The following is a 21,272-nucleotide window of genomic DNA, read 5'->3' as shown; positions in this document are numbered from 1 at the left end:
GCCTTGAGATTGTACAAAAGATTAGCTGTGGTTGAAAGCGAGCAGGCAGTGGGACGTTTGAAGTAGAGGTCTGAGAAACATTCTTTACAGTTTCTGATTATTGTTACTTGGTTTTATAGTTAGGTAACACCAGTGAATTTAAGCAGGAAGTTAACCTCTTGAAACTCCCCATCCCGGATCCGGGATTGTAACTAAGCCTCAGGCTCATTAGCATAACGCAACGTTAACGATTTCTGAAAATCGCAAATAAAATTAAAATAATGCGTTTGCTCTCAAGCTTAGCCTTTTCTTAACAACACTGTCATCTCAGATTTTCAAAATATGCTTTTGAACCATAGAAATTGACTAATTTGTGTAAGAGTATGCAAAGCTAGCATAGCATTTTGTGTAGCATGTAGCACGCAACATTTTCACAAAAGCCAGATAACCAAATAAATAAAATCATTTACCTTTGAAGAGCTTCTGATGTTTTCAATGAGGAGACTCCCAGCCACATACCAAATGCGCAGTGTTTCCTGAAAGCGTCTGTGTGTAGGAGAAATCGTTCCGTTTTCTACATTGCGCCTGGCTACCGAAACGAACCGAAAATGCAGTCACCTACAACGTGAAACTTTTTCCGGATTAACTACATAATATCGACCGAAACATGGCAAACGTTGTTTGGAATCAATCCTCAAGGTGTTTTTTCACATATCTCTTCATTGACATGCAGTTCATGGAAGCTTGCTTCTCTCTCTGTGCCCCATGGAAAAATACTGGCAAGTGACTTTTGCGCACCAATTTCGGCGCAGGACACCGGGCGGACACGTGGTAAATGTGGTCTCTTATGGTCAATCTTCCAACGATCTGCCTACAAATACGTCACAATGCTGCAGACACCTTGGGGAAACGACAGAAAGGGCAGACTCATTCCTCTTGCGTTCACAGCCATATAAGGAGATCATGAAAGACAGAGCCTCAAAAATCCTTGTCATTTCCTGGATGCCAAGTCATCTTGGTTTTGCCTGAAGCTCACGTTAAAGGGCACGCACAGAGAAGATATTTGTATTTCTGGACACGTCAGAGTGTTTTCTTTCGAACAGTAGCAATTATATGCATAGTCGAGCATCTTTTTGTGACAAAATATCTTGTTTAAAACGGGAACGTTTTTCTTCCAAAAATGAAATAGCGCCACCATAAGTGTAAGAGGTTAATGTAATCTAAAATTATAATCTATTTCCATTGCGGGGAACAGTGCTTAAAATTAAAGTAGATCCAATTAAATGTATTATTCTTTACTATTATGCTGATAAGACAGCACACATTTTTTTTTTAGTTTCTACATGTTAAACAACAGGTTTATATTTTTACTAAATTAATGCAACAGGTTGCAATGTTCAGATTACCGGTAAGGGGTTATGGTTTTGGCTATTGAGTAGCTTGGATGAATAAGGTGCCCAGAGTAAACTGCCTGTCACTCTGTCCCAGATGCTAATATATGCATATTATTAGTAGTATTGGATAGAAAACACTGAAGTTTCTAAAACTGTTACATGATGTCTGTGAGTATAACAGAACTCATATGGCAGGCGAAAACCTGAGACAAATCCAACCAGGAAGTGGGAAATCTGAGGTTTGTAGTTTAATTTAAGTGATTGCCTATCCAATATGCTGTGTCTATGGGGCCAGATTGCACTTCCCAAGGCTTCCAGCAGATGTCAACAGTCTTTAGAAAGTTGTTTGATGCTTCTATTGTGGAAGGGTGTCGAATAAGAGCTGTTTCAACAAGTGGGCTAGGCTGTGGCCAAACAGTTGTTTACTGCACGGTCACACCGTTCCTTCTTTTTCCTCTGTAATGAATACGCTATTGTCCGGTTGGAATATTATTGAAGATTTATTATAAAAAGACCCTAAGGATTGATTGTAAACATCGTTTGACATGTTTCTACAAACTGTAATGGAACTCGTTTGACCTTACATCTGGATTTTGCGCTCGCGCATTGTGCCTTTGGAATAGTGAACTAAACGCGCGAACAAAACGAAGGCATTTGGACATAAATATGGACGTAATCGAACAAAACAAACATTTCTTGTGGAAGTGGGAGTCCTGGGATTGCATTCTGACGAAGATCAGCAAAGGTAAGTGAAGATTTATAATGCTACTTATGACTTTTGTTGACTCCACAATTTGGCAGGTAACTGTATGGCTTGTTTTTGTGGCTGAACGCTGTTCTCAGATTATTGAATATTGTGCTTTTGCAGTAAAGCTTTTTTGAAATCTGACAAAGCGGTTGCATTAAGAACAAGTTTTTCATTAATTCTATGTAAAACATGTATCTTTGATCAAAGTTTATGATGAGTATTTCTGTTATTTGATGTGGCTCTCTGCAATTTCTCCTGATTTTTTGGAAGAATTTCTGAACATGGCGCCAATGTAAACTGAAGTTTTTGGATATAAATATGAACTTGATCGAACAAAACATACATGTATTGTGTAACATTGAGTCCTGGGAGTGTCATCTGATGAAGATCGTCAAAGGTTAGTGATTAATTGTATCTATATTTCTGCTTTTTGTGACACCTCTCTTTGGCTGGAAAATGACTGAATGCTTTTGTGATTAGTTGCTGACCTAACATGTTCTGCCTTTTTGAAATCGTTAAGCCTTTTTGAAATCGGCAACTGTGGTTGAATTAACGAGAAGTGTATCTTTAAAATGGTGTAAAATACTTGTATGGTTGAGGAATTTTAATTATGAGATCTCTGTTGTTTTGAATTTGGCGCCATGCAATTTCACTGCCTTTGTTCATGGACATGGACACATTGTTCAATTTCTGTTAGTCACAAGTCTGTGGAACTTGTTCAGTTTATGTCTCAGTTGTTGAATCTTGTTATGTTCATACAAATATTTACACATGTTAAGTTTTCTGAAAATAAACGCAGTTGACAGTGAGAGGACATTTTTTTTGTTGCTGAGTTTATAATACGATATGGGAGTGAATTGTGTCTAAAGGTAGCACATGCTAAATTAACATAAACATTGGGGTAGATTAAAACAAACAATTAATGATTTGAGGGAGTACAATGGACTTATTATCTGGACTTATCTGAAGGGTTTGAATGACCTCTGACCTCTGTCCTGACCTCCTAGTGTGGTTTGACCGCCCTCACTGGAATGCCGAGAGGCATTGGATGATGATTTAAAGGTCATATTTAATACTGATTTGAAGGTAATTTATAATACTGATAATCACGGAGAGGTTTTATAACTAATAGGACCATGAGAAGGATAGACCTGTCTCTAGTCTATTTATACTACTACAGGTACAACTGCTTTTTTGTTTGTTATTAAGGGTAATAATTTAAATTGATTTGTAGTGTTGTTGTTTTTGGGGGGGACTGAAGTTTACACACCTTGAGTGATAGGGATGTATTGAGTGATGTATGAAGGTATGTATTGCTGCATTGTTTGTTCTGTTTTGGTTTGATAAATCTCACCAGATTGGGTCTGCTGATGATCAGCATAACTTCCTGACTGATCCTATTACTGCGATGAGGTTGACAGTGTGATATGGGAGCATAAGCTCATTTGAAACATTGTTTCAACAGAATGTGATTTTTTTTATTTGAAATATGTTTTAGAGATTTGCTTTAAGAATATTGGTAGTAGTAATCATTTGTCATACAGTAGATCATCTGTTTGGATTTCTTGAAATGCTTGTCTGGATTTCCTGAATCAGAAAAATGCTGAACTGAATTATTATTCTGATCTGTCCTTTCTTGAAGTTATGGTGGAGATGGTATCTAGATGCATAAGAGGGATAATTTGACCAATTTGACCAACCAGCTGAAGAAATGCCATTCACTACGGCCCTGTCCTGCACCACTTATATCCAGAGACCTGAGTCTGAGCCAGCAAACACTGTACAGCATCCAGTTGAAGTTATCAAATGTTTTTCTCTCGGGAGTGAAAAAGAAGTCCTCGTGGAGTGTGCATGGAGAGAGATCTTTTCCAAAACTTCTCTCATTTTGCTGGTATACTGGTTGGCAAATGGACAAGACATAATGAGTTGTGGTGGGCTTCAGGTGAGACGTTGAAATTGGGACATTATCATGGGCCATCCACTTTGAACCTATCTGAAGAAGAAAAATTAAGAAATGCCAGAAGATTGAGGGGGTTGGTCAACTGTACCTGTAATTGATTTAGATTTTTACACTGCTAAATGTATAGTGATTTAGGCTAAGAATGCATTGAGATACTGATATGCAATTATAGCCCTGATGAGGAACTTAGTACTAGAATTATGAGATGAATATATTTGTATGGTTAATATAAATGTACATTCTGCCAGTATTGATGTATGTTAAGTTGAGGGTTTTCATTTTGAGTGATATATCCAATGTGAATCACTGAGCAATGTCGTCCTAAATTTCGGTTGGATAATTAATTGGGATTTGATTATCATTTGGGAACTGAATGATTTCCCTTACCTATTCCCTATTCCTGACTACATCTCTGATGATGACCCCAATCCTGAGCATAAGGACTCAGATGTGGAGCCCACACTGAGTGTACAAGGTGCCCAGAGAGGGGTGTCTGTCACTGGTGGAGGAATGGTTCTGAACGGGTTGGACATTTTTATCATGCTGGCCCCTACCTTTGTGTATGATGCCAGTGTGATTGATGACTGTCCTATTTGCTGTAATGAAGCCTGTGTGTGATTTTATTTTTTATGTTTCATTTTCTGTTCCAGATTGACCTTGTTTAGATAAGAAAGGTCTAAAACTCAGCAAAGGTTGTTTACCATGAGATGAGATGTCAGGCACCAGAAATATGTACTTTGTTTGTTTACATTTATGTTTAACAAAAATCATGCAATGCTTGTACCCTTAGATTATTCCAGGAGAAGCTTAGCTTCTTGAGAGGGGAATGTGATAGAAAAATATTGTATTCACCTTATTTGTTGGATATGTAACAATGATTTACTTAACAAACAGTAAGATATTTCTGTTCTGCTTGTGCTGTGCTTTATGGTCTCCACTCTAGCACCCTGCAGCTAGTCTGGGTGGTGAGGACATGGGTTCTACTAGAGAGAGCTTGAAGCTGACAATTGATTGATGTTGGTGCCAAAAAATAAAAAGCTGGTATTTCAAAGACAAGATGTTGTGTGTGTGACTCGAGATAGAGAGAGCCTGGAAGGGTTTAGAATAATGCCTCATTGTCTCATCTTACTGGCATCTACCAGCAGCATACCACCCTGCATACCACTGCTGGCTTGCTTCTGAAGCTAAGCAGGTTGGTCCTGGTCAGTTCCTGGATGGGAGACCTTTTGGATGGTATGTCAAACGGGTGTCTTGACTCTCTGAGGTCATTAAAGATCCCATGGCACTTATTGTAAGAGTAGGGGTGTTAACCCCGGTGTCCTGGCTAAATTCCCAATCTGGCCCAAAAACCATCACGGTCAATTTACCTGGTAAATGTAAAATAACGGATAGATACAAATGCAAAAAAATCTGGGAAACTAAGCCAGGATGGGGGTAAAACACCATCCTGTGTAGATACCTAAGGTGGCTTATGGGAGATGGAACCATTGTGACTAAGCACTTTTATGTCCTATATAATATCTTTCTTTTTTTTCATTTTCAGTTACGCTCTCAGCCTAACAGTCAGAACAAGACTGGTGGGCTGACGGTTTCATTATTGCAATAATTCATCAATATTAAATAAAGATGATTGTTTGTAGAAATGACCAAGTCTCTCTCAGTACTGAATTTCCACAACAATAGTCACTTCACCCCTACCTCCGTGTATAAATTACCTGAACTAACCTGTACCACTGCACGCTGGCTCGGTACCGGTACCTCTTGTATATAGCCTCTTATTGTTATTCTTATTGTGTTACTTTTTATTATTCTTTTTCACTTTATTCTATTTGGTAAATATTTTCTTAACTCTTCTGGAACTGCACTGTTGGTTAAGGGCTTGTAAGTAAGCATTTCACGGTAAAGTCTACACTTGTTGTATTCGACGCATGTGACAAATGCATTTTGATTTGATTCGATTTTTAGACTGCGCCACTCGGGAGCCCTGATATGTATGCTATGTGTGTAGTTTTAAAATGTACGTAGTTATGTCCGTGAGCTGTTCTTCTCTACTAATGTTATGTGTTATGTCATGTTCCATGTTTTCTGTTGGACCCCAGGAAGAGTAGCTGCTGCTTTCTCAACAGCTAATGGGGATCCAAATAAAATACCAAATACTAAATGTAAGATCAATACAATTTCAAGTTAGAACATAGGAGTGTGAAGTGTCTCTCAATGACAGCCAACTAATGGACACTCCTTTCTGAAAGGGTCAGCCAACGACACTCACCTCAGAAATACTTGGCAACCAATGAACAGTCACCATCCAATGAGCACTCACCTCTGAGATGTTGGAGACAGGCTCTACCTGCACCTCGGTGGAGCTCACAATCTCAGTGGAGGTGGTGTCCAGGATCTCAACGGCAACAGAGATGAGGAGGCGGGCCCTGAAGGACACACCTTCCCCCAGCCCCTCATTCAGGTCCTGGTGCTCATCAATCAGAGTGTAGTGGCGGGTTGAGCCATACATGTTGACCCAGGCTGGGCCCATGGTGGGGAGGAACCCTGGGGGAGGAGAGGACGCGGTGAACGAGGAGAGGAAGGGGGGTGGAGGATGACAGGTGAATTGATCGAAAGACAGAGTCCTGAAAAAGGCAATTGCCTGTGTGCTGTGGTGCAGGAGTGTCATGATGCTGCAACTGAGGAATGTTGCATGGTAACTATTTTACTTTTTCTTACTTTTTCTGTGAACTAGGTACATGATAACTTCGTTTTTTTGCATGAAGACATTATGATTTGCAGTGGAATTGAAAGACTTACCTTCCTGGAAACTATTTATTCCTTACGTGTGTTTTAAACTATTTGAGTGTTTTATCAAGTTTGTATTTTTGCATGCTTCTTTGTTGTGATACTCCCACGCAGGTGACGACCTCTGAACTTACCACCTGGGCTTCCCACTGGATTATTGACCCTGATGAACAAGAGCCTGCACAAATCGGAAATGTGGGCGCGGCCCGCATGGATCAATGGGGTTGGGGCAGGGTTGTCCACCTTTGGTTCACTCAGGATATAAGCAGAAGTGAAGTGCAATGTAGCAAGGTGAACGTGACTGGCAGTTGAAATGCTCAGAGAATGGCGGAAGCGTATACCGAGTTTGAATCTGATGGTTAAAATGAAAATGAAGGTGATGAGAATACTGCATGGACTACAGTCGCTGAAGGAAGGGTAAAGAGAGCTAAAATGACAGTTAAACTGCTGTCTAGTAAGCCTAATGCTTATGGCGCAACTACTTCACAGTTTGTAGTAGGAGGGCGGTTTGAGGATAAGAAGATGTACCTGGGAGATCTGTTTGATGTTGCCCAGATAAAGTGTTGTGTACTGCCGAATCTATGAGGGTGACCAGAAGTGGAATTTTGTAGATTTTTGTGTGTGTCGGGCAGGAACAAAGGGAGTGTGCGTTGCGCCTTACCAGAATCAACAATCAAGGACTGTTTTCGAATTTCGGAGCAGGGCACCAATCAAGGGCATGATTTCTCAAGTCTGTGGAAGTCGTAGCTGAGAAGATCAGGATGAAAATTCCTCGAGTAGTTGGGACTCGAAGAAGATAGAGAGTATATCTGTGTTGCTGTTTTTCAATGAGTCTCTCCCTATTCATGTCAACATGGGATATGTGAGTCACCCGGTGAGGGCATTTGTCCCCAGGTTACTGCTGTTTTCCAACTGCAAAGCATTTAGGCACATGTTTGTTTGCAAAGGATATGATTTGCTGGGGAATATGATGTGGTAAGGAGGAGCTGCATGGTGTACTGACGGGAGCAGCAGTTCTGTCCTCTCAGGTCACCGGATATGATTTGCTGGGAAATATGGCTCAAGGACATTGGCTACAGATAAAATTACGTCAATCACATTATACCTACCGTAGCTTTGATTGTGCTGATCATGTCAACATCATACTTTCAAAATCTTAGCTACCAAGCTAGAAGTCATCATTAATCATGTCGACAATCTACTGGCAAATCAGTTTTGTTCCTTGTCATATGAAGAGAATTAACGAAGAAATTATACATACAACTTAAAAGAATAAACATTCAACATTGGTCATGCTGTCAATCCAGCATGACTTCTCCTGCACTCAAAACAACTGGAAACCCAGAACTGGGAAATCTCAGACTTCAGTGAGTTCAAGACCTCTATCTAGAGCAGGGGTGCGCAACTCCAGTCCTCGAGGGCCTGATTGGTGTCACACTTTTTCTCCATCACTAGCAAACACAGCTGATTAATCAAATTGCATTCTAAACTGAAGCTCATGATTAGGTGACTATTGGAGTCAGGTGTGTTAGCTGGGGCTGGGAAAAAACTGTGACACCAATCAGGCCCTCAAGGACTGGAATTGCCCACCCCTGCTCTAGAGCTCTGACCTGAAGATCACTGACGTCATCATGATTCGACCTTGTTTTTAATCAGTTCCCAGTTGTCTTGAAAGCACCATAAATCCAGAGAATGCCAGACTTTGATGACAAAGTTTCATGACAAGATTTTCCCACGAAGGACCTTCCTGTTCAAGTGAGCACAGCACAACAAGGTGAGTCCAAAAATGTAATGTATGCTGCTGCTTAAATTATGTCATATGACAGAGACATATACACTACTGTTCAAAAGTTTGGGGTCACTTAGAATTGTCCTTGTTTTGAAAAAAAAGCACATTAAAAAAAGCACATTAAAATAACATCAAATTGATCAGAAATAAAGTGTAGCCATTGTTAATGTTGTAAATGACTATTGTAGTTGGAAACACCAGTCTCAACGTCAACAGTGAAGAGGCAACTCCGGGATGCTGGTCTTCTAGGCAGTGTTGCAAAGAAAAAGCTGTATCTCAGAATGGCCAATAAAAAGAAAAGATTAAGATGGGCCAAAGACACTGGACAGAGGAACTCTGCCTAGAAGGCCAGAGTCCCAGAGTCGCCTCTTCACTGTTGACATTGAGACTGGACAGAGGAACTCTGCCTAGAAGGCCAGAATCCCAGAGTCGCCTCTTCACTGTTGAAGTTGAGACTGGACAGAGGAACTCTGCCTAGAAGGCTAGAATCCCAGAGTCGCCTCTTCACTGTTGAAGTTGAGACTGGTGTTTTGCAGGTACTATTTAATGAAGCTGCCAGTTCCAGGACTTGTGAGGCGTCTGTTTCTCAAACTAGACCCTCTAATGTACTTGTCCTCTTGCTCAGTTGTGCACCGGGGCCTCCCACTCCTCTTTCTATTCTGTTTAGTGCCAGTTTGCTCTGTTCTGTGAAGGGAGTAGTACACAGCGTTGTACAAGATCTTCAGTTTCTTGGGCATTTCTGGAATGGAATACCCTTCATTTCTCAGAGCAAGAATCGACTGACTAGTTTCAGAAGAAAGGTCTTTGTTTCTGACCATTTTGAGCCTGTAATCGAACCCACAATTGCTGATGCTCCAGATACTCAACTAGTCTAAAGAAGGCGAGTTTTATTGCTTCTTTAATCAGAACAACAGTTTTCAGCAAAAGGATTTACTAATGATCAATTAGCCTTTTAAAAGGAAAAACTTGGATTAGCTAACACTAAATGTCAATGGAACACAGAAGTGATGGTTGCTGATAATGGGCCTCTGTACGCCTATGTAGATATTCATTTTTTTTTAATCTCCCGCTTCCAGCTACAATAGTCATTTACAACATTAACAATGTCTACACTGTATTTCTGATCAATTTGATGTTATTTTAATGGATGAAAAATATGGTTTTCTTAAAAAAAACAAGGACATTTCTAAGTGACACCAAACTTTTGAACGGTAGTGTATATATACTGTAGCTAAGAAAGTAATACTAAGTGTATGTTGTGTCGTAAGTTGTTAGTAGCCCATGTGCATCACCCTAATAATTCGTTCCCTTTTCCCCTTATAATTTCGCCTTCTGTTCTGATTTGATGCAGGTAGCCTATAGCCTGTTTTAGAGAAATGTCATCATTGAATATTGTAAGAGCTTTCATTGTCTGCTTATATTCCCCCTTTATTTATCCAAGGTTCTGACTTGGTGTACAGGGAGAAAACTGTAAGAACGGCACATGTTCTGAATTCTGTCGCTGTACATTTCAAAAGTGCTGAACGACCTTCTATTGACCACGTCCATCCTAGCTCGTTGATTAATGTTCTCATCGGAATTACGGATTGCCTCTTATCCGCTCGTCGTCCCCTTACGCCATAGTTTGTACATCTCAATTGTCAGTAGAAACCACATTTGTTTAAGCAAGTCAGCCATATCAGCTTTGTTTTATTAAAAGGCAGTAAATGAGGCTGAATGAACTGTTTCACTGCCAGGTGAAAGCCAGGTGTAGCAGTGGTAAGGTGTTGGGACTGCTGTTGAGACTCTGCTGTTGGAACTGCTTTATTTTCCCAGTCCCCGTTCCCGCAGAAGGCCTTTTGCCATTTGGTAGGCCGTCATTGTAAGTAAGAATTTGTTCTTAACTGACTTGCCAATTAAATAAAGGTTAAATATATCTTTTTTTTTAGTTTGTGGGCACCACTTGTCACCGTTATAGTGCAATTATTGTATTGTTTAGTGTTGTGTTGTGGATTTCCTGGCATTCAATAAAATAATTGTTTCTGTTTTGTTTACCCGGCCTAGGGGGCCAGTTGGACTACTGTGCTCAGTGGCATGTTGGCGACACATGAAAAGTTAGGTGGAGTGTTTTGCTTAGCATTGTTTGCACAGTTATCCTTTTTGACATTTCTGATTATTTTTAATCCAGTCCAGTGGTAGTTTTAAAACACAGCCAGATAGAGAGAACGTTTTCTACACACATTTGAGTGTATGTTTGGAGTGCTGTGCGGAACGAGGCACTGGCCCATATTCTCTTGTGTTTAGCTCGCTTATCCAGCTTCACCGTGTGGGAAATCTGCCTGAGGTGAAAATTGGACTGGACTGAGGACGACTCTGGCGCAATATGGTGGAGTAAGACTGTGTTTTCAAACTGACTTTCCTGTGTACTTGTTTTGGCACTTTTTGGCTGAAGACTTTTCTATAGACATTAAAGCCCTCTAATGACTTGGTAAAAATGACTTAGCACCAAAATGACTAATGTGCTACAATAACATTGGCTTGACCTGATGACCTATCAATATGAGGCTAATGTTGATCTATGGACTGGGTAGATATATCACCTTACCTTTGTCACCATCGTTGGCGATCTTTCGCAGGTCAATGAAGTGCGTTCCTATGGCAACGTCATTGACTTTGTCAGAGTCTCGTATCTGGACCTTGATGCGTTTGCAGAGCGGAGGAAACATCTCAGTGAAGACCACCTGCTCGTTCCAGATGGGCTCATAACTGCTCTTCTGGACAGAAGTCTTCCCCTGGAGGAAACAACAACATACGTTTGGATTGAAACACATTTCATTCTTATACTAAGACACTTCATTTTATGTATATATTGCAAATAACGTATACTGTATTTATAATGTGATTGTGATCCATTACTTAATGCTATTTGTCTCTTTTGTTTATCCAACAAATAAATCAAACAGACAGTTTCAATAAAACGGCTTCAGTTCATGGTGTCCTGATCTCCTGAGTAGCGGCTGTAGTGAACTTACTCTCTGTCCAGCGAAGACCACTTGTACGTAGGGGTCCACCAGGTCTCTGTTCTCCCCTACGAAGGCCTTCTTCACATTGGCCATGATGCTGGTGTTCATCTTGGGAAGGCCCTCCGCTCGGTAGATCTTCACGTAGAACCGCGCCCACTGCCTCTCCAACGGAACTCCCTCTGGAAGCAGGAGGTTCCTGAACAACAACAAAAACCCCTTGATAACATTCTCTGGTCTTTTCTATTGTATGACCTGACCACTCTACAACATTATCTGACCACTAGAACATTGTATAACCCTTTGACATTATTTTGCCCCAATAAAACATTCTCTTACCCCTCTATGTCGTCTTCATCTGTCTCATTGGCTTTGTGGGGAGTCTTGATATTGTCCCCCTTCCCCACCACGGCGATGTCACACTTGATGTAACCTTTGCACCCCGCTGTGATGTCATCCGGGTCAGACAGCATGGCCCACTTGTGGTAGAACTGGTGCTCTGTGACACAGGTGTCAACAAATCATCTATTAATTCAAACAATGAATCATAATGTATCCTTATAAGAGGTTCTGAGACATTATGGGTCCAGTCTCAGCACCCTTACCAGGCTGGGAGTAGACTGTGCCAACATCTAGCTTGAAGGTGCCAACCAAGGTGCCACTCCGCAGCAGGTTCTTGGAGTGGATCACCTAGTGAAAGACAGAGGAGAACATGTAGAATATACTGCAAACATATGCGCTACATTAGATCTGCCATAGAGACTGTTCATCTTGGTGTTGTTTTGGAGGCAGTTGAGTGGAGTAGGGTTGGGTTCATGATAATAGGCTGCTACTGTAAAGAGAAAGATTGAGTAGGTGTGTGTGTGACTGTGTGTGGGTATAAGATATGTATGCCACTTACTGAGAGCTTGAGGATCTTGTCAAACATGACATCTGGTGGGACGTGGAAGTCAAAGACAAAATACTGTGGGGAGAAGATAAGGCATTATGAGATGTGACAAATACCTTAGCCTTACTCCCTGTCAAATGACCCATGTTGTACCTTGGGATGATCATTCCATTGTGTTCAGGAGATTCAAAGGATTCAAAGGTTCAATTGAATAAATCAACCTGATAATGATTCACGGATCATGGACACAACAGACATGTTTCTACAGAATACAACCAATGATGATTAAATGAACATACTTTCAGCATCGGTTGAATCAATTCTGTGTAGCGTCCAGGTTGATCTTATATAATACAAGGGTAATTAGTACTGATTAATATGCTTTTCACCCTAGCTGAATCAGGGCATCGACTGAATAATGCTTTCATGTTTTGCTCAGCCTCCCTTTCATGAAATAAGAGTGTAATGTGTAGAGCCCTGCTGAGCCCTTACAGGCAGAGGCTTTGATCTGAACAGAGCCAGCCTGGTGTTGAGACTCTGGACAGAGCCAGCCTGGTGTTGAGACTCTGGACTGTGACTGGCTGCTCTTCTCACTGTTTCAACTCAATTACACACATACTATAGAATAGAGGGAGGGAGGGAGGGAGGGAGAGAGAGAGAGAGAGAGAGAGAGAGAGAGGAGGCGAGGGAGGGAGGGAGGGACAAAGAAAAAGAGAGAGGGGCAGAGAGAGAGAGAGCGAGGGAGAGAGAGCGAGGGAGGAGGCGAGGGAGGGAGAGAGGGAGGAGGCGAGGGAGGGAGGGAGGGAGGGACAGAGAGAGAGAGAGAGAAAGAGAAGAGAGTGAGAGAAAGAAAGATAGAGAGAGAGATGGAGAAAGTGAGAGTGAGAGTGAGAGAGACAGGATAGAGAGAGAGAGAGAGCGAGAGAGAGAGAGAAAGAGCGAGAGAGAGAAAGAAAGAGCGAGAGAGAAAGAGAGAGAGAGAGAGAGAGAGAGGAGGGAGGGAGGGAGGGAGGGACAAAGAAAAAGAGAGAGGGGGAGTGAGAGAGAGAGAGAGAGAGGGGGAGTGAGAGAGAGAGAGAGCGAGGGAGAGAGAGCCAGGGAGGAGGCGAGGGAGGGAGAGAGGGAGGAGGCGAGGGAGGGAGGGACAAAGAGAGAGAGAGAGAGAAAGAGAAGAGAGCGAGAGAAAGAAAGATAGAGAGAGAGATGGTGAGAGTGAGAGAGAGTGAGAGTGAGAGAGACAGGATAGAGAGAGAGAGAGAGCGAGAGAGAGAGAGAAAGAGCGAGAGAGAGAAAGCAAGAGCAAGAGAGAGAGAAAGAGAGAGAGAAGAGGCGAGGGAGGGAGGAGGCGAGGGAGGGAGGAGGCGGGGAGGGAGGAACAGAGAGAGAGAGAGAGAGAGAGAGAGAGAGAGAGAGACGCACTTACCTCATTGTAGTAGGGGCAGTTGGTGGATTCCTTCATGGAGGTGTACTTCTTGTCTTCCCCAATCTCCACACAGACCACAGGGTCCATGTTTAGGCCTACCAGCTGCCTGGCCTCGACCACTGTGATGCTAATCTAATACGTTGCAAAATACAGAACATTTTCTTAAGGAAACAGGTTTTTCGGAAATCCCGGTTGGAGGATTATAGGAGTCAGAAGCGAATAAGCAGGTAGGTAATATTCTAGCCGGGATTCATTTTACTCCAAATCCTTCCATCTAAAGGTGAGTAAATGCACCATAACAAAAGGGTACCAAGCAAGACAATCAAGATGAAAAGTCAAACTGGAGGTTTTGACTAAAGAGAAGACTCCTGTCCCTGAAGGTTAATTATACCTTTATACATTTACTAAAGAGCCCAGCACAGTGCAAGGCACACATAGTATGTGCTGTGAACATCTCGGTGTGCAGAGTTGTGGTTTGTGGTCACAGAGACTGGTACATGAATGTATATAGGCCAGTGTGCTGTTGCTGGCAGGGGAGAGTAGCCGCAGCCTGAAGTTAGGCTACATTAATGAGCTGCTAGCTTTTGTTCTAACCACCCAGCCTTCACACTATGCCCTATCCATTCATCTCTACTGGAGTCAGTCAATTGGGATCCTAATAAAACCCAAGAAAAAAAACCTCTCTCCACGAACTGCAGCAGCTATTGTGTAATAGAGCTAAGGATGCATAGATACAGTGAAGACAAACACACACAGCTGGCAGGGGAAGGGTTAAGCCTTGTCAGCCTTTAGGGGCTAGTTGTTAAACAAACTGGACAGGCATGGTTACATTTGACCACAGTGTATACAATATACATTTCCAGCAGTGACTGTAGTCGTGGTAATTCCTTTCCTCCTCTCACCTGGTAATCCACAGGCCTCCCAGAACTAGGTTCCATCTTGATATCAGGCTTTGACCTGAGAGCGTCAAGAAGACACAAACCAGAGCAGTTGACTATTTACTCAATTTGGTATAGTGTGGGTTATAAACACGAATAAGAGTGTTATAAAGGGTCAATGAATCGTGGCACAAACAGATGTAGAGCAAGTACACAGTACACTGACCTCTTGTTGGAGACATTGGTGGTGACAGCGGTGACGGACGCCAGGGAGATGCAGTCTGGGTCCAGACCCCCAAACCCTCCCAGACGCAAGGCCTTCCTGTCCAGATCCTCCATGTCCAGGGTGGCTGGCTCATCTGTGGGGTGCCATCACAATAACCCATGTGAGTTTATGTGAAGGGGTTGGCAACCCTCCTCCGGGAGATTCACTGGGATATCTCTGCTCTAACACACCTGATTCAGCTTAACAAGGTCTGGATAATAAGCTGATTAGTAAAAGCCTACCCTCATTATCAAGGTCTGGATAATAAGCTGATTAGTAAAAGCCTACCCTCATTATCAAGGTCTGGATAAACAGCTGATTAGTAAAAGCCTACCCTCATTATCAAGGTCTGGATAATAAGCTGATTAGTAAAAGCCTACCCTCATTATCAAGGTCTGGATAATAAGCTGATTAGTAAAAGCCTACCCTCATTATCAAGGTCTGGATAAACAGCTGGTTAGAAAAAGGCTACCCTCATTATCAAGGTCTGGATAATAAGCTGATTAGTAAAAGCCTACCCTCATTATCAAGGTCTGGATAATCAGCTGGTTAGTAAAAGCCTACCCTCATTATCAAGGTCTGGATAAACAGCTGATTAGTAAAAGCCTACCCGTTTTGTCAAGGTCTGGATAAACAGCTGGTTAGTATAGGCCTACCCTTCTTATCAAAGTCTGGATAAGGCGCTGATAAGTAAAAGTCTACCCTTTTTTTCAAGGTCTGTATGAGCAGCTGATTAGTAAAAGCCTACCCTCATTATCAAGGTCTGGATAATCAGCTGATTAGTAAAAGCCTACCCTCATTATCAAGGTCTGTATGAGCAGCTGATTAGTAAAAGCCTACCCTCATTATCAAGGTCTGGATAATCAGCTGATTAGTAAAAGCCTACCCTCATTATCAAGGTCTGGATAATCAGCTGGTTAGTAAAAGCCTACCTTTCTTGTGGTCCTCTCTGGAGCTCTTGGTCTTGTGGAGCTTCATGGCTGAGAATACCCCTTTCCCTGCTCTGATGGAGGAAGACAAGAGGAGAAATAGAAAGAAACTACTGAAATCCGACACAGTGAAATCAGGTCAAATATCTGGGAAGAGCTCCCACTTTTGGACTAATGGCAAAGACAATTTCCCAACTTTCATGAACTGCTGTCATTATGCTGTCATTAGGAGGACTTTGCTGACTCTCTTAGTTAACCTTTATATTCATCTAAGGAGGAGCTCATTCAACAAAGAACCATGTGAGTACATGATGAAAACGGACAGTAACTAACTAAACCCTACACCAACGTAACACACTGCACCATCAGGATGGAAACATTTTGCAGAGATGAACATCGCATTGATGAGACAGTCTCCAAACTCCCCGACCCCCATCACAATAGAAACCAGGGGTGTCCAATAACACCACACAGTTATTACAGAGGATCACATATCACCACCACAACAAAGGCTGTGATGTCACTGCCGGACCGGCAAATGAAGGGCCTTAATAATTAAAAATGATGTGCGTGACCGTCCAATTAGCTGCGGATATGGATACATGTCAGATAGAAGATGAAAGGGAGGTTTTCAATTTGTCTGCTCAAGCATTCTAAAGTGAAGCAGTCAATCAGAGTGAAATGTCTGCGTTCTGTCTTTTCTTTCATTAATTCACTGATATCTATCTAACCCTCTTTTGATAAGAACCAGAAAATGAAGGAGATCAAATGGAATGGTCTTTTAAGAATAGATATCGTATTACAGCCTATTCAATATGACAGGTTTGGGAGGATACATTGGAAATGGAAAATCCTTCAGAAAGAAGCAAAATTATTTAGACGACAAAAGACTTAGCAATTGTTCACTCAAGGCTGGTGTCTATAAAGCCAGGTTCAAGGTGTAGCTATAGTTCTCCTAATAATTTCAAATCAAGTTCAAACACGTTGGAAGGCAGAACAGACTTACATTTTTTTTTAAACAATCAAAAAATATGAATGGAAAGCCTTGGAAGTCTTGCTTCTGTGTGTTCAACTGACAAGCATATCGAATCACCTAGCAACTGTGCTACTATCCTGCCGTCTATTATTGACCATCTAACAATGCAAATATTTAGATTGTAATATTTGTCAAAACAAAACCAATAGCACCTCAAAACAACCCAAGAATAGAATCATCAGGTGTTGACTATAGCCTCAATCAGATGAACAGACATTTAAGCAGCTCAAGTGGTTCATACATACCCTGGGTCCAAACCCAGCTCGGGATGACAACACTAGCACCCTCTCGCCCTGCTGCTCAGCAGAATACGCTTCACTCATTCACTCTATTCCATATTAGCAGTTCCTTCCATTGACAAGTAGGTCAAGAGGTAAACAGGGAGGAAAGGAGACAGAGGAGGGAAAGGAAGAGGCAGGTGAGAGGATGAATCTGAGGCTGGAGGAGATACAGGAGTGCAGAAGCTGCTATAGGGTTGGGGAGGAGGGAGCAGGGAGGAGGGAGAAGGGAGCAGGGAGGAGGGAGGAGGGAGCATGGAGGAGGGAGGAGGAAAGAGGGAGCAGCGAGGAAAGAGAAGGGAGCAGGGAGGAGGGAGCAGGGAAGAAAGAGGAGGGAGCAGGGAGGAGGGAGGAGGAAGGAGGGAGCAGCGAGGAAAGAGAAGGGAGCAGGGAGGAGGGAGGAGGGAGCAGGGAAGAAAGAGGAGGGAGCAGGGAGGAGGGAGGAGGAAGGAGGGAGCAGCGAGGAAAGAGAAGGGAGGAGGGAGGAGGGAGCAGGGAAGAAAGAGGAGGGAGCAGGGAGGAGGGAGGAGGAAGGAGGGAGCAGCGAGGAAAGAGAAGGGAGGAGGGAGGAGGGAGCAGGGAAGAAAGAGGAGGGAGCAGGGAGGAGGGAGCAGGGAGGAAAGAGGAAAGAGGAGGGAGCAGGGAGGAGGGAGGAGGGATCAGGGAGCAGGGAGAAGGGAGGAAGGGAGAAGGGAGCAGGGGGAGGGAGAAGGGAGAAGGGAGCAGGGAGGACAGAGAAGGGAGCAGGGAGGAGGAAGGAGGGACAAGGGAGCAGGGAGTAGGGAGGAGGGACAAGGGAGCAGGGAGTAGGGGGGAGGGAGCAGGGAGCAGGAAGCAGGAAGAAGGGAGCAGGGAGGAGGGAGAAGGGAGCAGGGGGAGAGAGCAGGGAACAGGGAGTAGGGAGCAGAGAGCAGGGAGAAGGGGGAGGGAGGAGGGAGCAGGGAGCAGGGAGGAGGGAGGAGGGAGCAGGGAGGAGGGAGGAGGGAGGAGGGAGCAGGCAGAAGGGAGAAGGGAGAAGGGAGCACGGAGGAGGGAGACGGGAGCAGGGAGGAGGGGGGAGGGAGCAGGGAGCAGGGAGGAGGGAGCAGGGAGCAGGGTGGAGGGAGCAGGGAGCAGGGTGGAGGGAGCAGGGATCAGAGAGGAGGGAGGAGGGAGCAGGGAGCAGGGAGTAGGGGGGAGGGAGCAGGAAGAAGGGAACAGGGAGGAGGGAAAAGGGAGCAGGGGGAGAGAGCAGGGAGCAGAGAGCAGGGAGAAGGGGGAGGGAGGAGGGAGCAGGGAGCAGGGAGCAGGGAGGAGGGAGGAGGGAGCAGGGAGCAGGGAGGAGGAGGGAGCAGGGAGGAGGGAGAAGGCAGAAGGGAGAAGGGAGCAGGGAGGAGGGAGACGGGAGCAGGGAGGAGGGAGAAGGGAGCAAGGAGGAGGGGGAGGGAGCAGGGAGCAGGGAGGAGGGAGCAGGGAGCAGGGTGGAGGGGGCAGGGATCAGAGAGGAGGGAGGAGGGAGCAGGGAGGAGGGAGCAGGGAGGAGGGAGGAGGGAGCAGAGAGCAGGGAGCAGGGAGGAGATAGGAGATAGGAGGGAGCATGGAGGAGGAAGGAGAAAGGAGGGAGGAGGGAGCATGGAGAAGGGAGGAGGAAGGAGTGAGCAGGGAGGGGGGAGGAGGGAGCATGGAGGAGGGAGGAGGAAGGAGGGAGGAGGGAGCAAGGAGCAGGAAGGAGGGAGAAGGGAGAATGAAGGAAAGAGGAGGGAGAAGGGAGCAGGGAGGAAGGGGGAGGGGCGAGGGAGCAGGGAGCAGGGAGAAGGGGGAGGGAGCAGGGAGGAAAGAGGAGGGAGCAGGGAGCAGGAAGGAGGGAGAAGGGAGCAGGGAGGAAAGAGGAGGGAGAAGGGAGCAGGGAGGAGGGAGCAGGTAGGAAAGAGGAGGGAGCAGGGAGCAGGGAGGAAAGAGGAGGGAGAAGGGAGCAGGGAGGAGGGAGCAGGGAGGAAAGAGGAGGGAGAAGGGAGCAGGGAGGAGGGAGGAGGGGGGAGGGAGCAGGGGGGAGGGAGGAGGTGGAGCGCTGACAGCCAAATAATACGAGTGTAGCCAATCATGGCAAGGGATCCATTGGAGTACTAATACAGTACACACTGAAGCACAGACATACACACACACATATGCACGCAAACACATAAGCATTTTGCTACACAGTAGCATTTCGCTACACCCGCAGTAACATCTGCTAAACACGTATATGTGAACAATAAAATGTGATTTGATTTGACACTGTGGTGGTTGAAGAAATATTTTGGGCTCTCACTTTGTCAGAGCAGAGAGTTTTTTATTTGTATAATTTTTTCAGACCGCTACTGTTGAATGAACTTGGAGGACTAAAGAGGTAAGTTTGGATCACAGAGCCTTATTACAGACAGCAGGGACAAGATGGAGGGGATGAAACTGGAGTAGACAGACTCAGGAAGCTGCCTGTCAGTAAACCACAGAGAGCTGTCACCAGGGATGGAAACTAACAGAGAAATGGGCTCAATACACTTTAACACCCTGTAACAAAGAGACCAAAGAGACACTCAAAGAAAGTTCCCAACACTACAACAGAAAAGCATAGAGCCGACTGAGTGTTCCTCTTTTTCCAGCCTTCTCATATCCTTTACATACATTTACTGTGCCAAGTACATAGTGAATGCAGATGGGGAATAAGAGAGGAGCTAACCAACATCATTATCTTTAGAGAGAGGCCGTGTCTGAGTGAGAGAAAGACAACAGAAATTGATTGGAAGGCTTTCGGCTTTTTGCTGTTGTTGTTTAATCAGTGACCCGGTGTCTCTAGTTTAATGGAGAGGGTAGAGATGGGGCTGTGTGAGGCTGGATGAAAGATCAGTGAGCAGGCAGAGAGATGGAGTGATGCAAGGTGGAAATGAAAAAGTGACTGAACTTCAGTAAAGGGTCGATCTGAACAAATAGAAGTAGATGAATCTGCTAGAAGGGGAATTCATCCACTGAGGTGATGGAATGAATGATGTCTTATAAAGTATAAACAAGTACTAAAGGGAGTGCTATGACGTCTTAATGAGCTAAGCTCTGTGGGACAAAGTACCTGTTTGCTTGTCCTTCTTTTCCCTTTGAACTGAAATGGGAAGACAAACCCAACAATTAACAACTATAAATGAATATGTCATCAAAACACTGCAAATCAAACCAATCAAATCACATCAAACCAGTCAAAACCACACAAACTGTATGCTTGAATCAGGTTGCAGAGTAGCCTGTCAAGCCATCAACTACTAAGGTATGTGCAGCATGGCACCATAGCCCACTAGTGCTTCAGCTTCAGTACCACATAGTCCAGGAATTAGAACTTCCATAGCAGACTCAGCAAACAAATAATCCCCACAGCAGATCACTACAGCAGTACAAACTGAGAGAATCACAGTTCGATGCTGCATTGGGCTACAGCCCTTTGCAGTAAGCATGGAGAATGTGTTCTTAAACCCATCAAACCAACATCAATAATTGATCAATAACTCGCCCTCTGCTACCGACCATGACGGTTAATACTGATCATTATTATGGTGTGATTTGTCACCATTGTTCACCAAAGCAATATTTTGTGTTCAGTATTGGTAAATAATTAATAAGAGTGCTCTTGTAGTTTTATCATGACTCTTGAGGTACATAATAAGAGAATGAACAGCAATCCTAACTGGTACTCTGATAATGTCTCAGTACTGTTACTTTTAGGATCTGACTCTTGAGGTTGTAGGATCAATAAAACATAATGAGCGTTGTAGCAATATTGACACAGAGTTAGAGTTGAGAGAGAGTGAAAGGAGAGAGAGAGAGAGTGAAAGGAGAGAGAGTTGAGAGAGAGTGAGAGTGAGAGAGAGAGAGAGAGAGAGAGTGAGTGAAAGGAGAGAGAGAGTTGAGAGAGAGAGA

At 43.9% G+C, this 21,272-nt stretch overlaps 1 protein-coding gene across 4 annotated transcripts in view; it reads right to left on the bottom strand.

The window, feature by feature from the left end:
- Positions 1 to 21,272, bottom strand: part of LOC135557782 (otoferlin-like) — a 124,796-nt gene that overhangs the window by 38,999 nt on the left and 64,525 nt on the right. For all 4 annotated transcript variants that reach the window (XM_064991381.1, XM_064991382.1, XM_064991383.1 and 1 more), the window contains exons 6-15: positions 16,044 to 16,114; positions 15,073 to 15,205; positions 14,871 to 14,925; positions 13,969 to 14,100; positions 12,558 to 12,620; positions 12,262 to 12,346; positions 11,996 to 12,155; positions 11,669 to 11,855; positions 11,242 to 11,428; positions 6,402 to 6,625 (exon numbers count right to left, since the gene is read on the bottom strand). In XM_064991381.1, the coding sequence (XP_064847453.1) occupies positions 6,402 to 6,625; positions 11,242 to 11,428; positions 11,669 to 11,855; positions 11,996 to 12,155; positions 12,262 to 12,346; positions 12,558 to 12,620; positions 13,969 to 14,100; positions 14,871 to 14,925; positions 15,073 to 15,205; positions 16,044 to 16,114 (1,297 nt within the window). The remainder of the gene's footprint in view (positions 1 to 6,401; positions 6,626 to 11,241; positions 11,429 to 11,668; positions 11,856 to 11,995; positions 12,156 to 12,261; positions 12,347 to 12,557; positions 12,621 to 13,968; positions 14,101 to 14,870; positions 14,926 to 15,072; positions 15,206 to 16,043; positions 16,115 to 21,272) is intronic.

This window comes from Oncorhynchus masou, chromosome 16 (genome assembly GCF_036934945.1).
Source record: "Oncorhynchus masou masou isolate Uvic2021 chromosome 16, UVic_Omas_1.1, whole genome shotgun sequence".
Classification (NCBI taxonomy): domain Eukaryota; kingdom Metazoa; phylum Chordata; class Actinopteri; order Salmoniformes; family Salmonidae; genus Oncorhynchus; species Oncorhynchus masou.
This window is presented reverse-complemented; position numbering and strand designations above follow the sequence as displayed.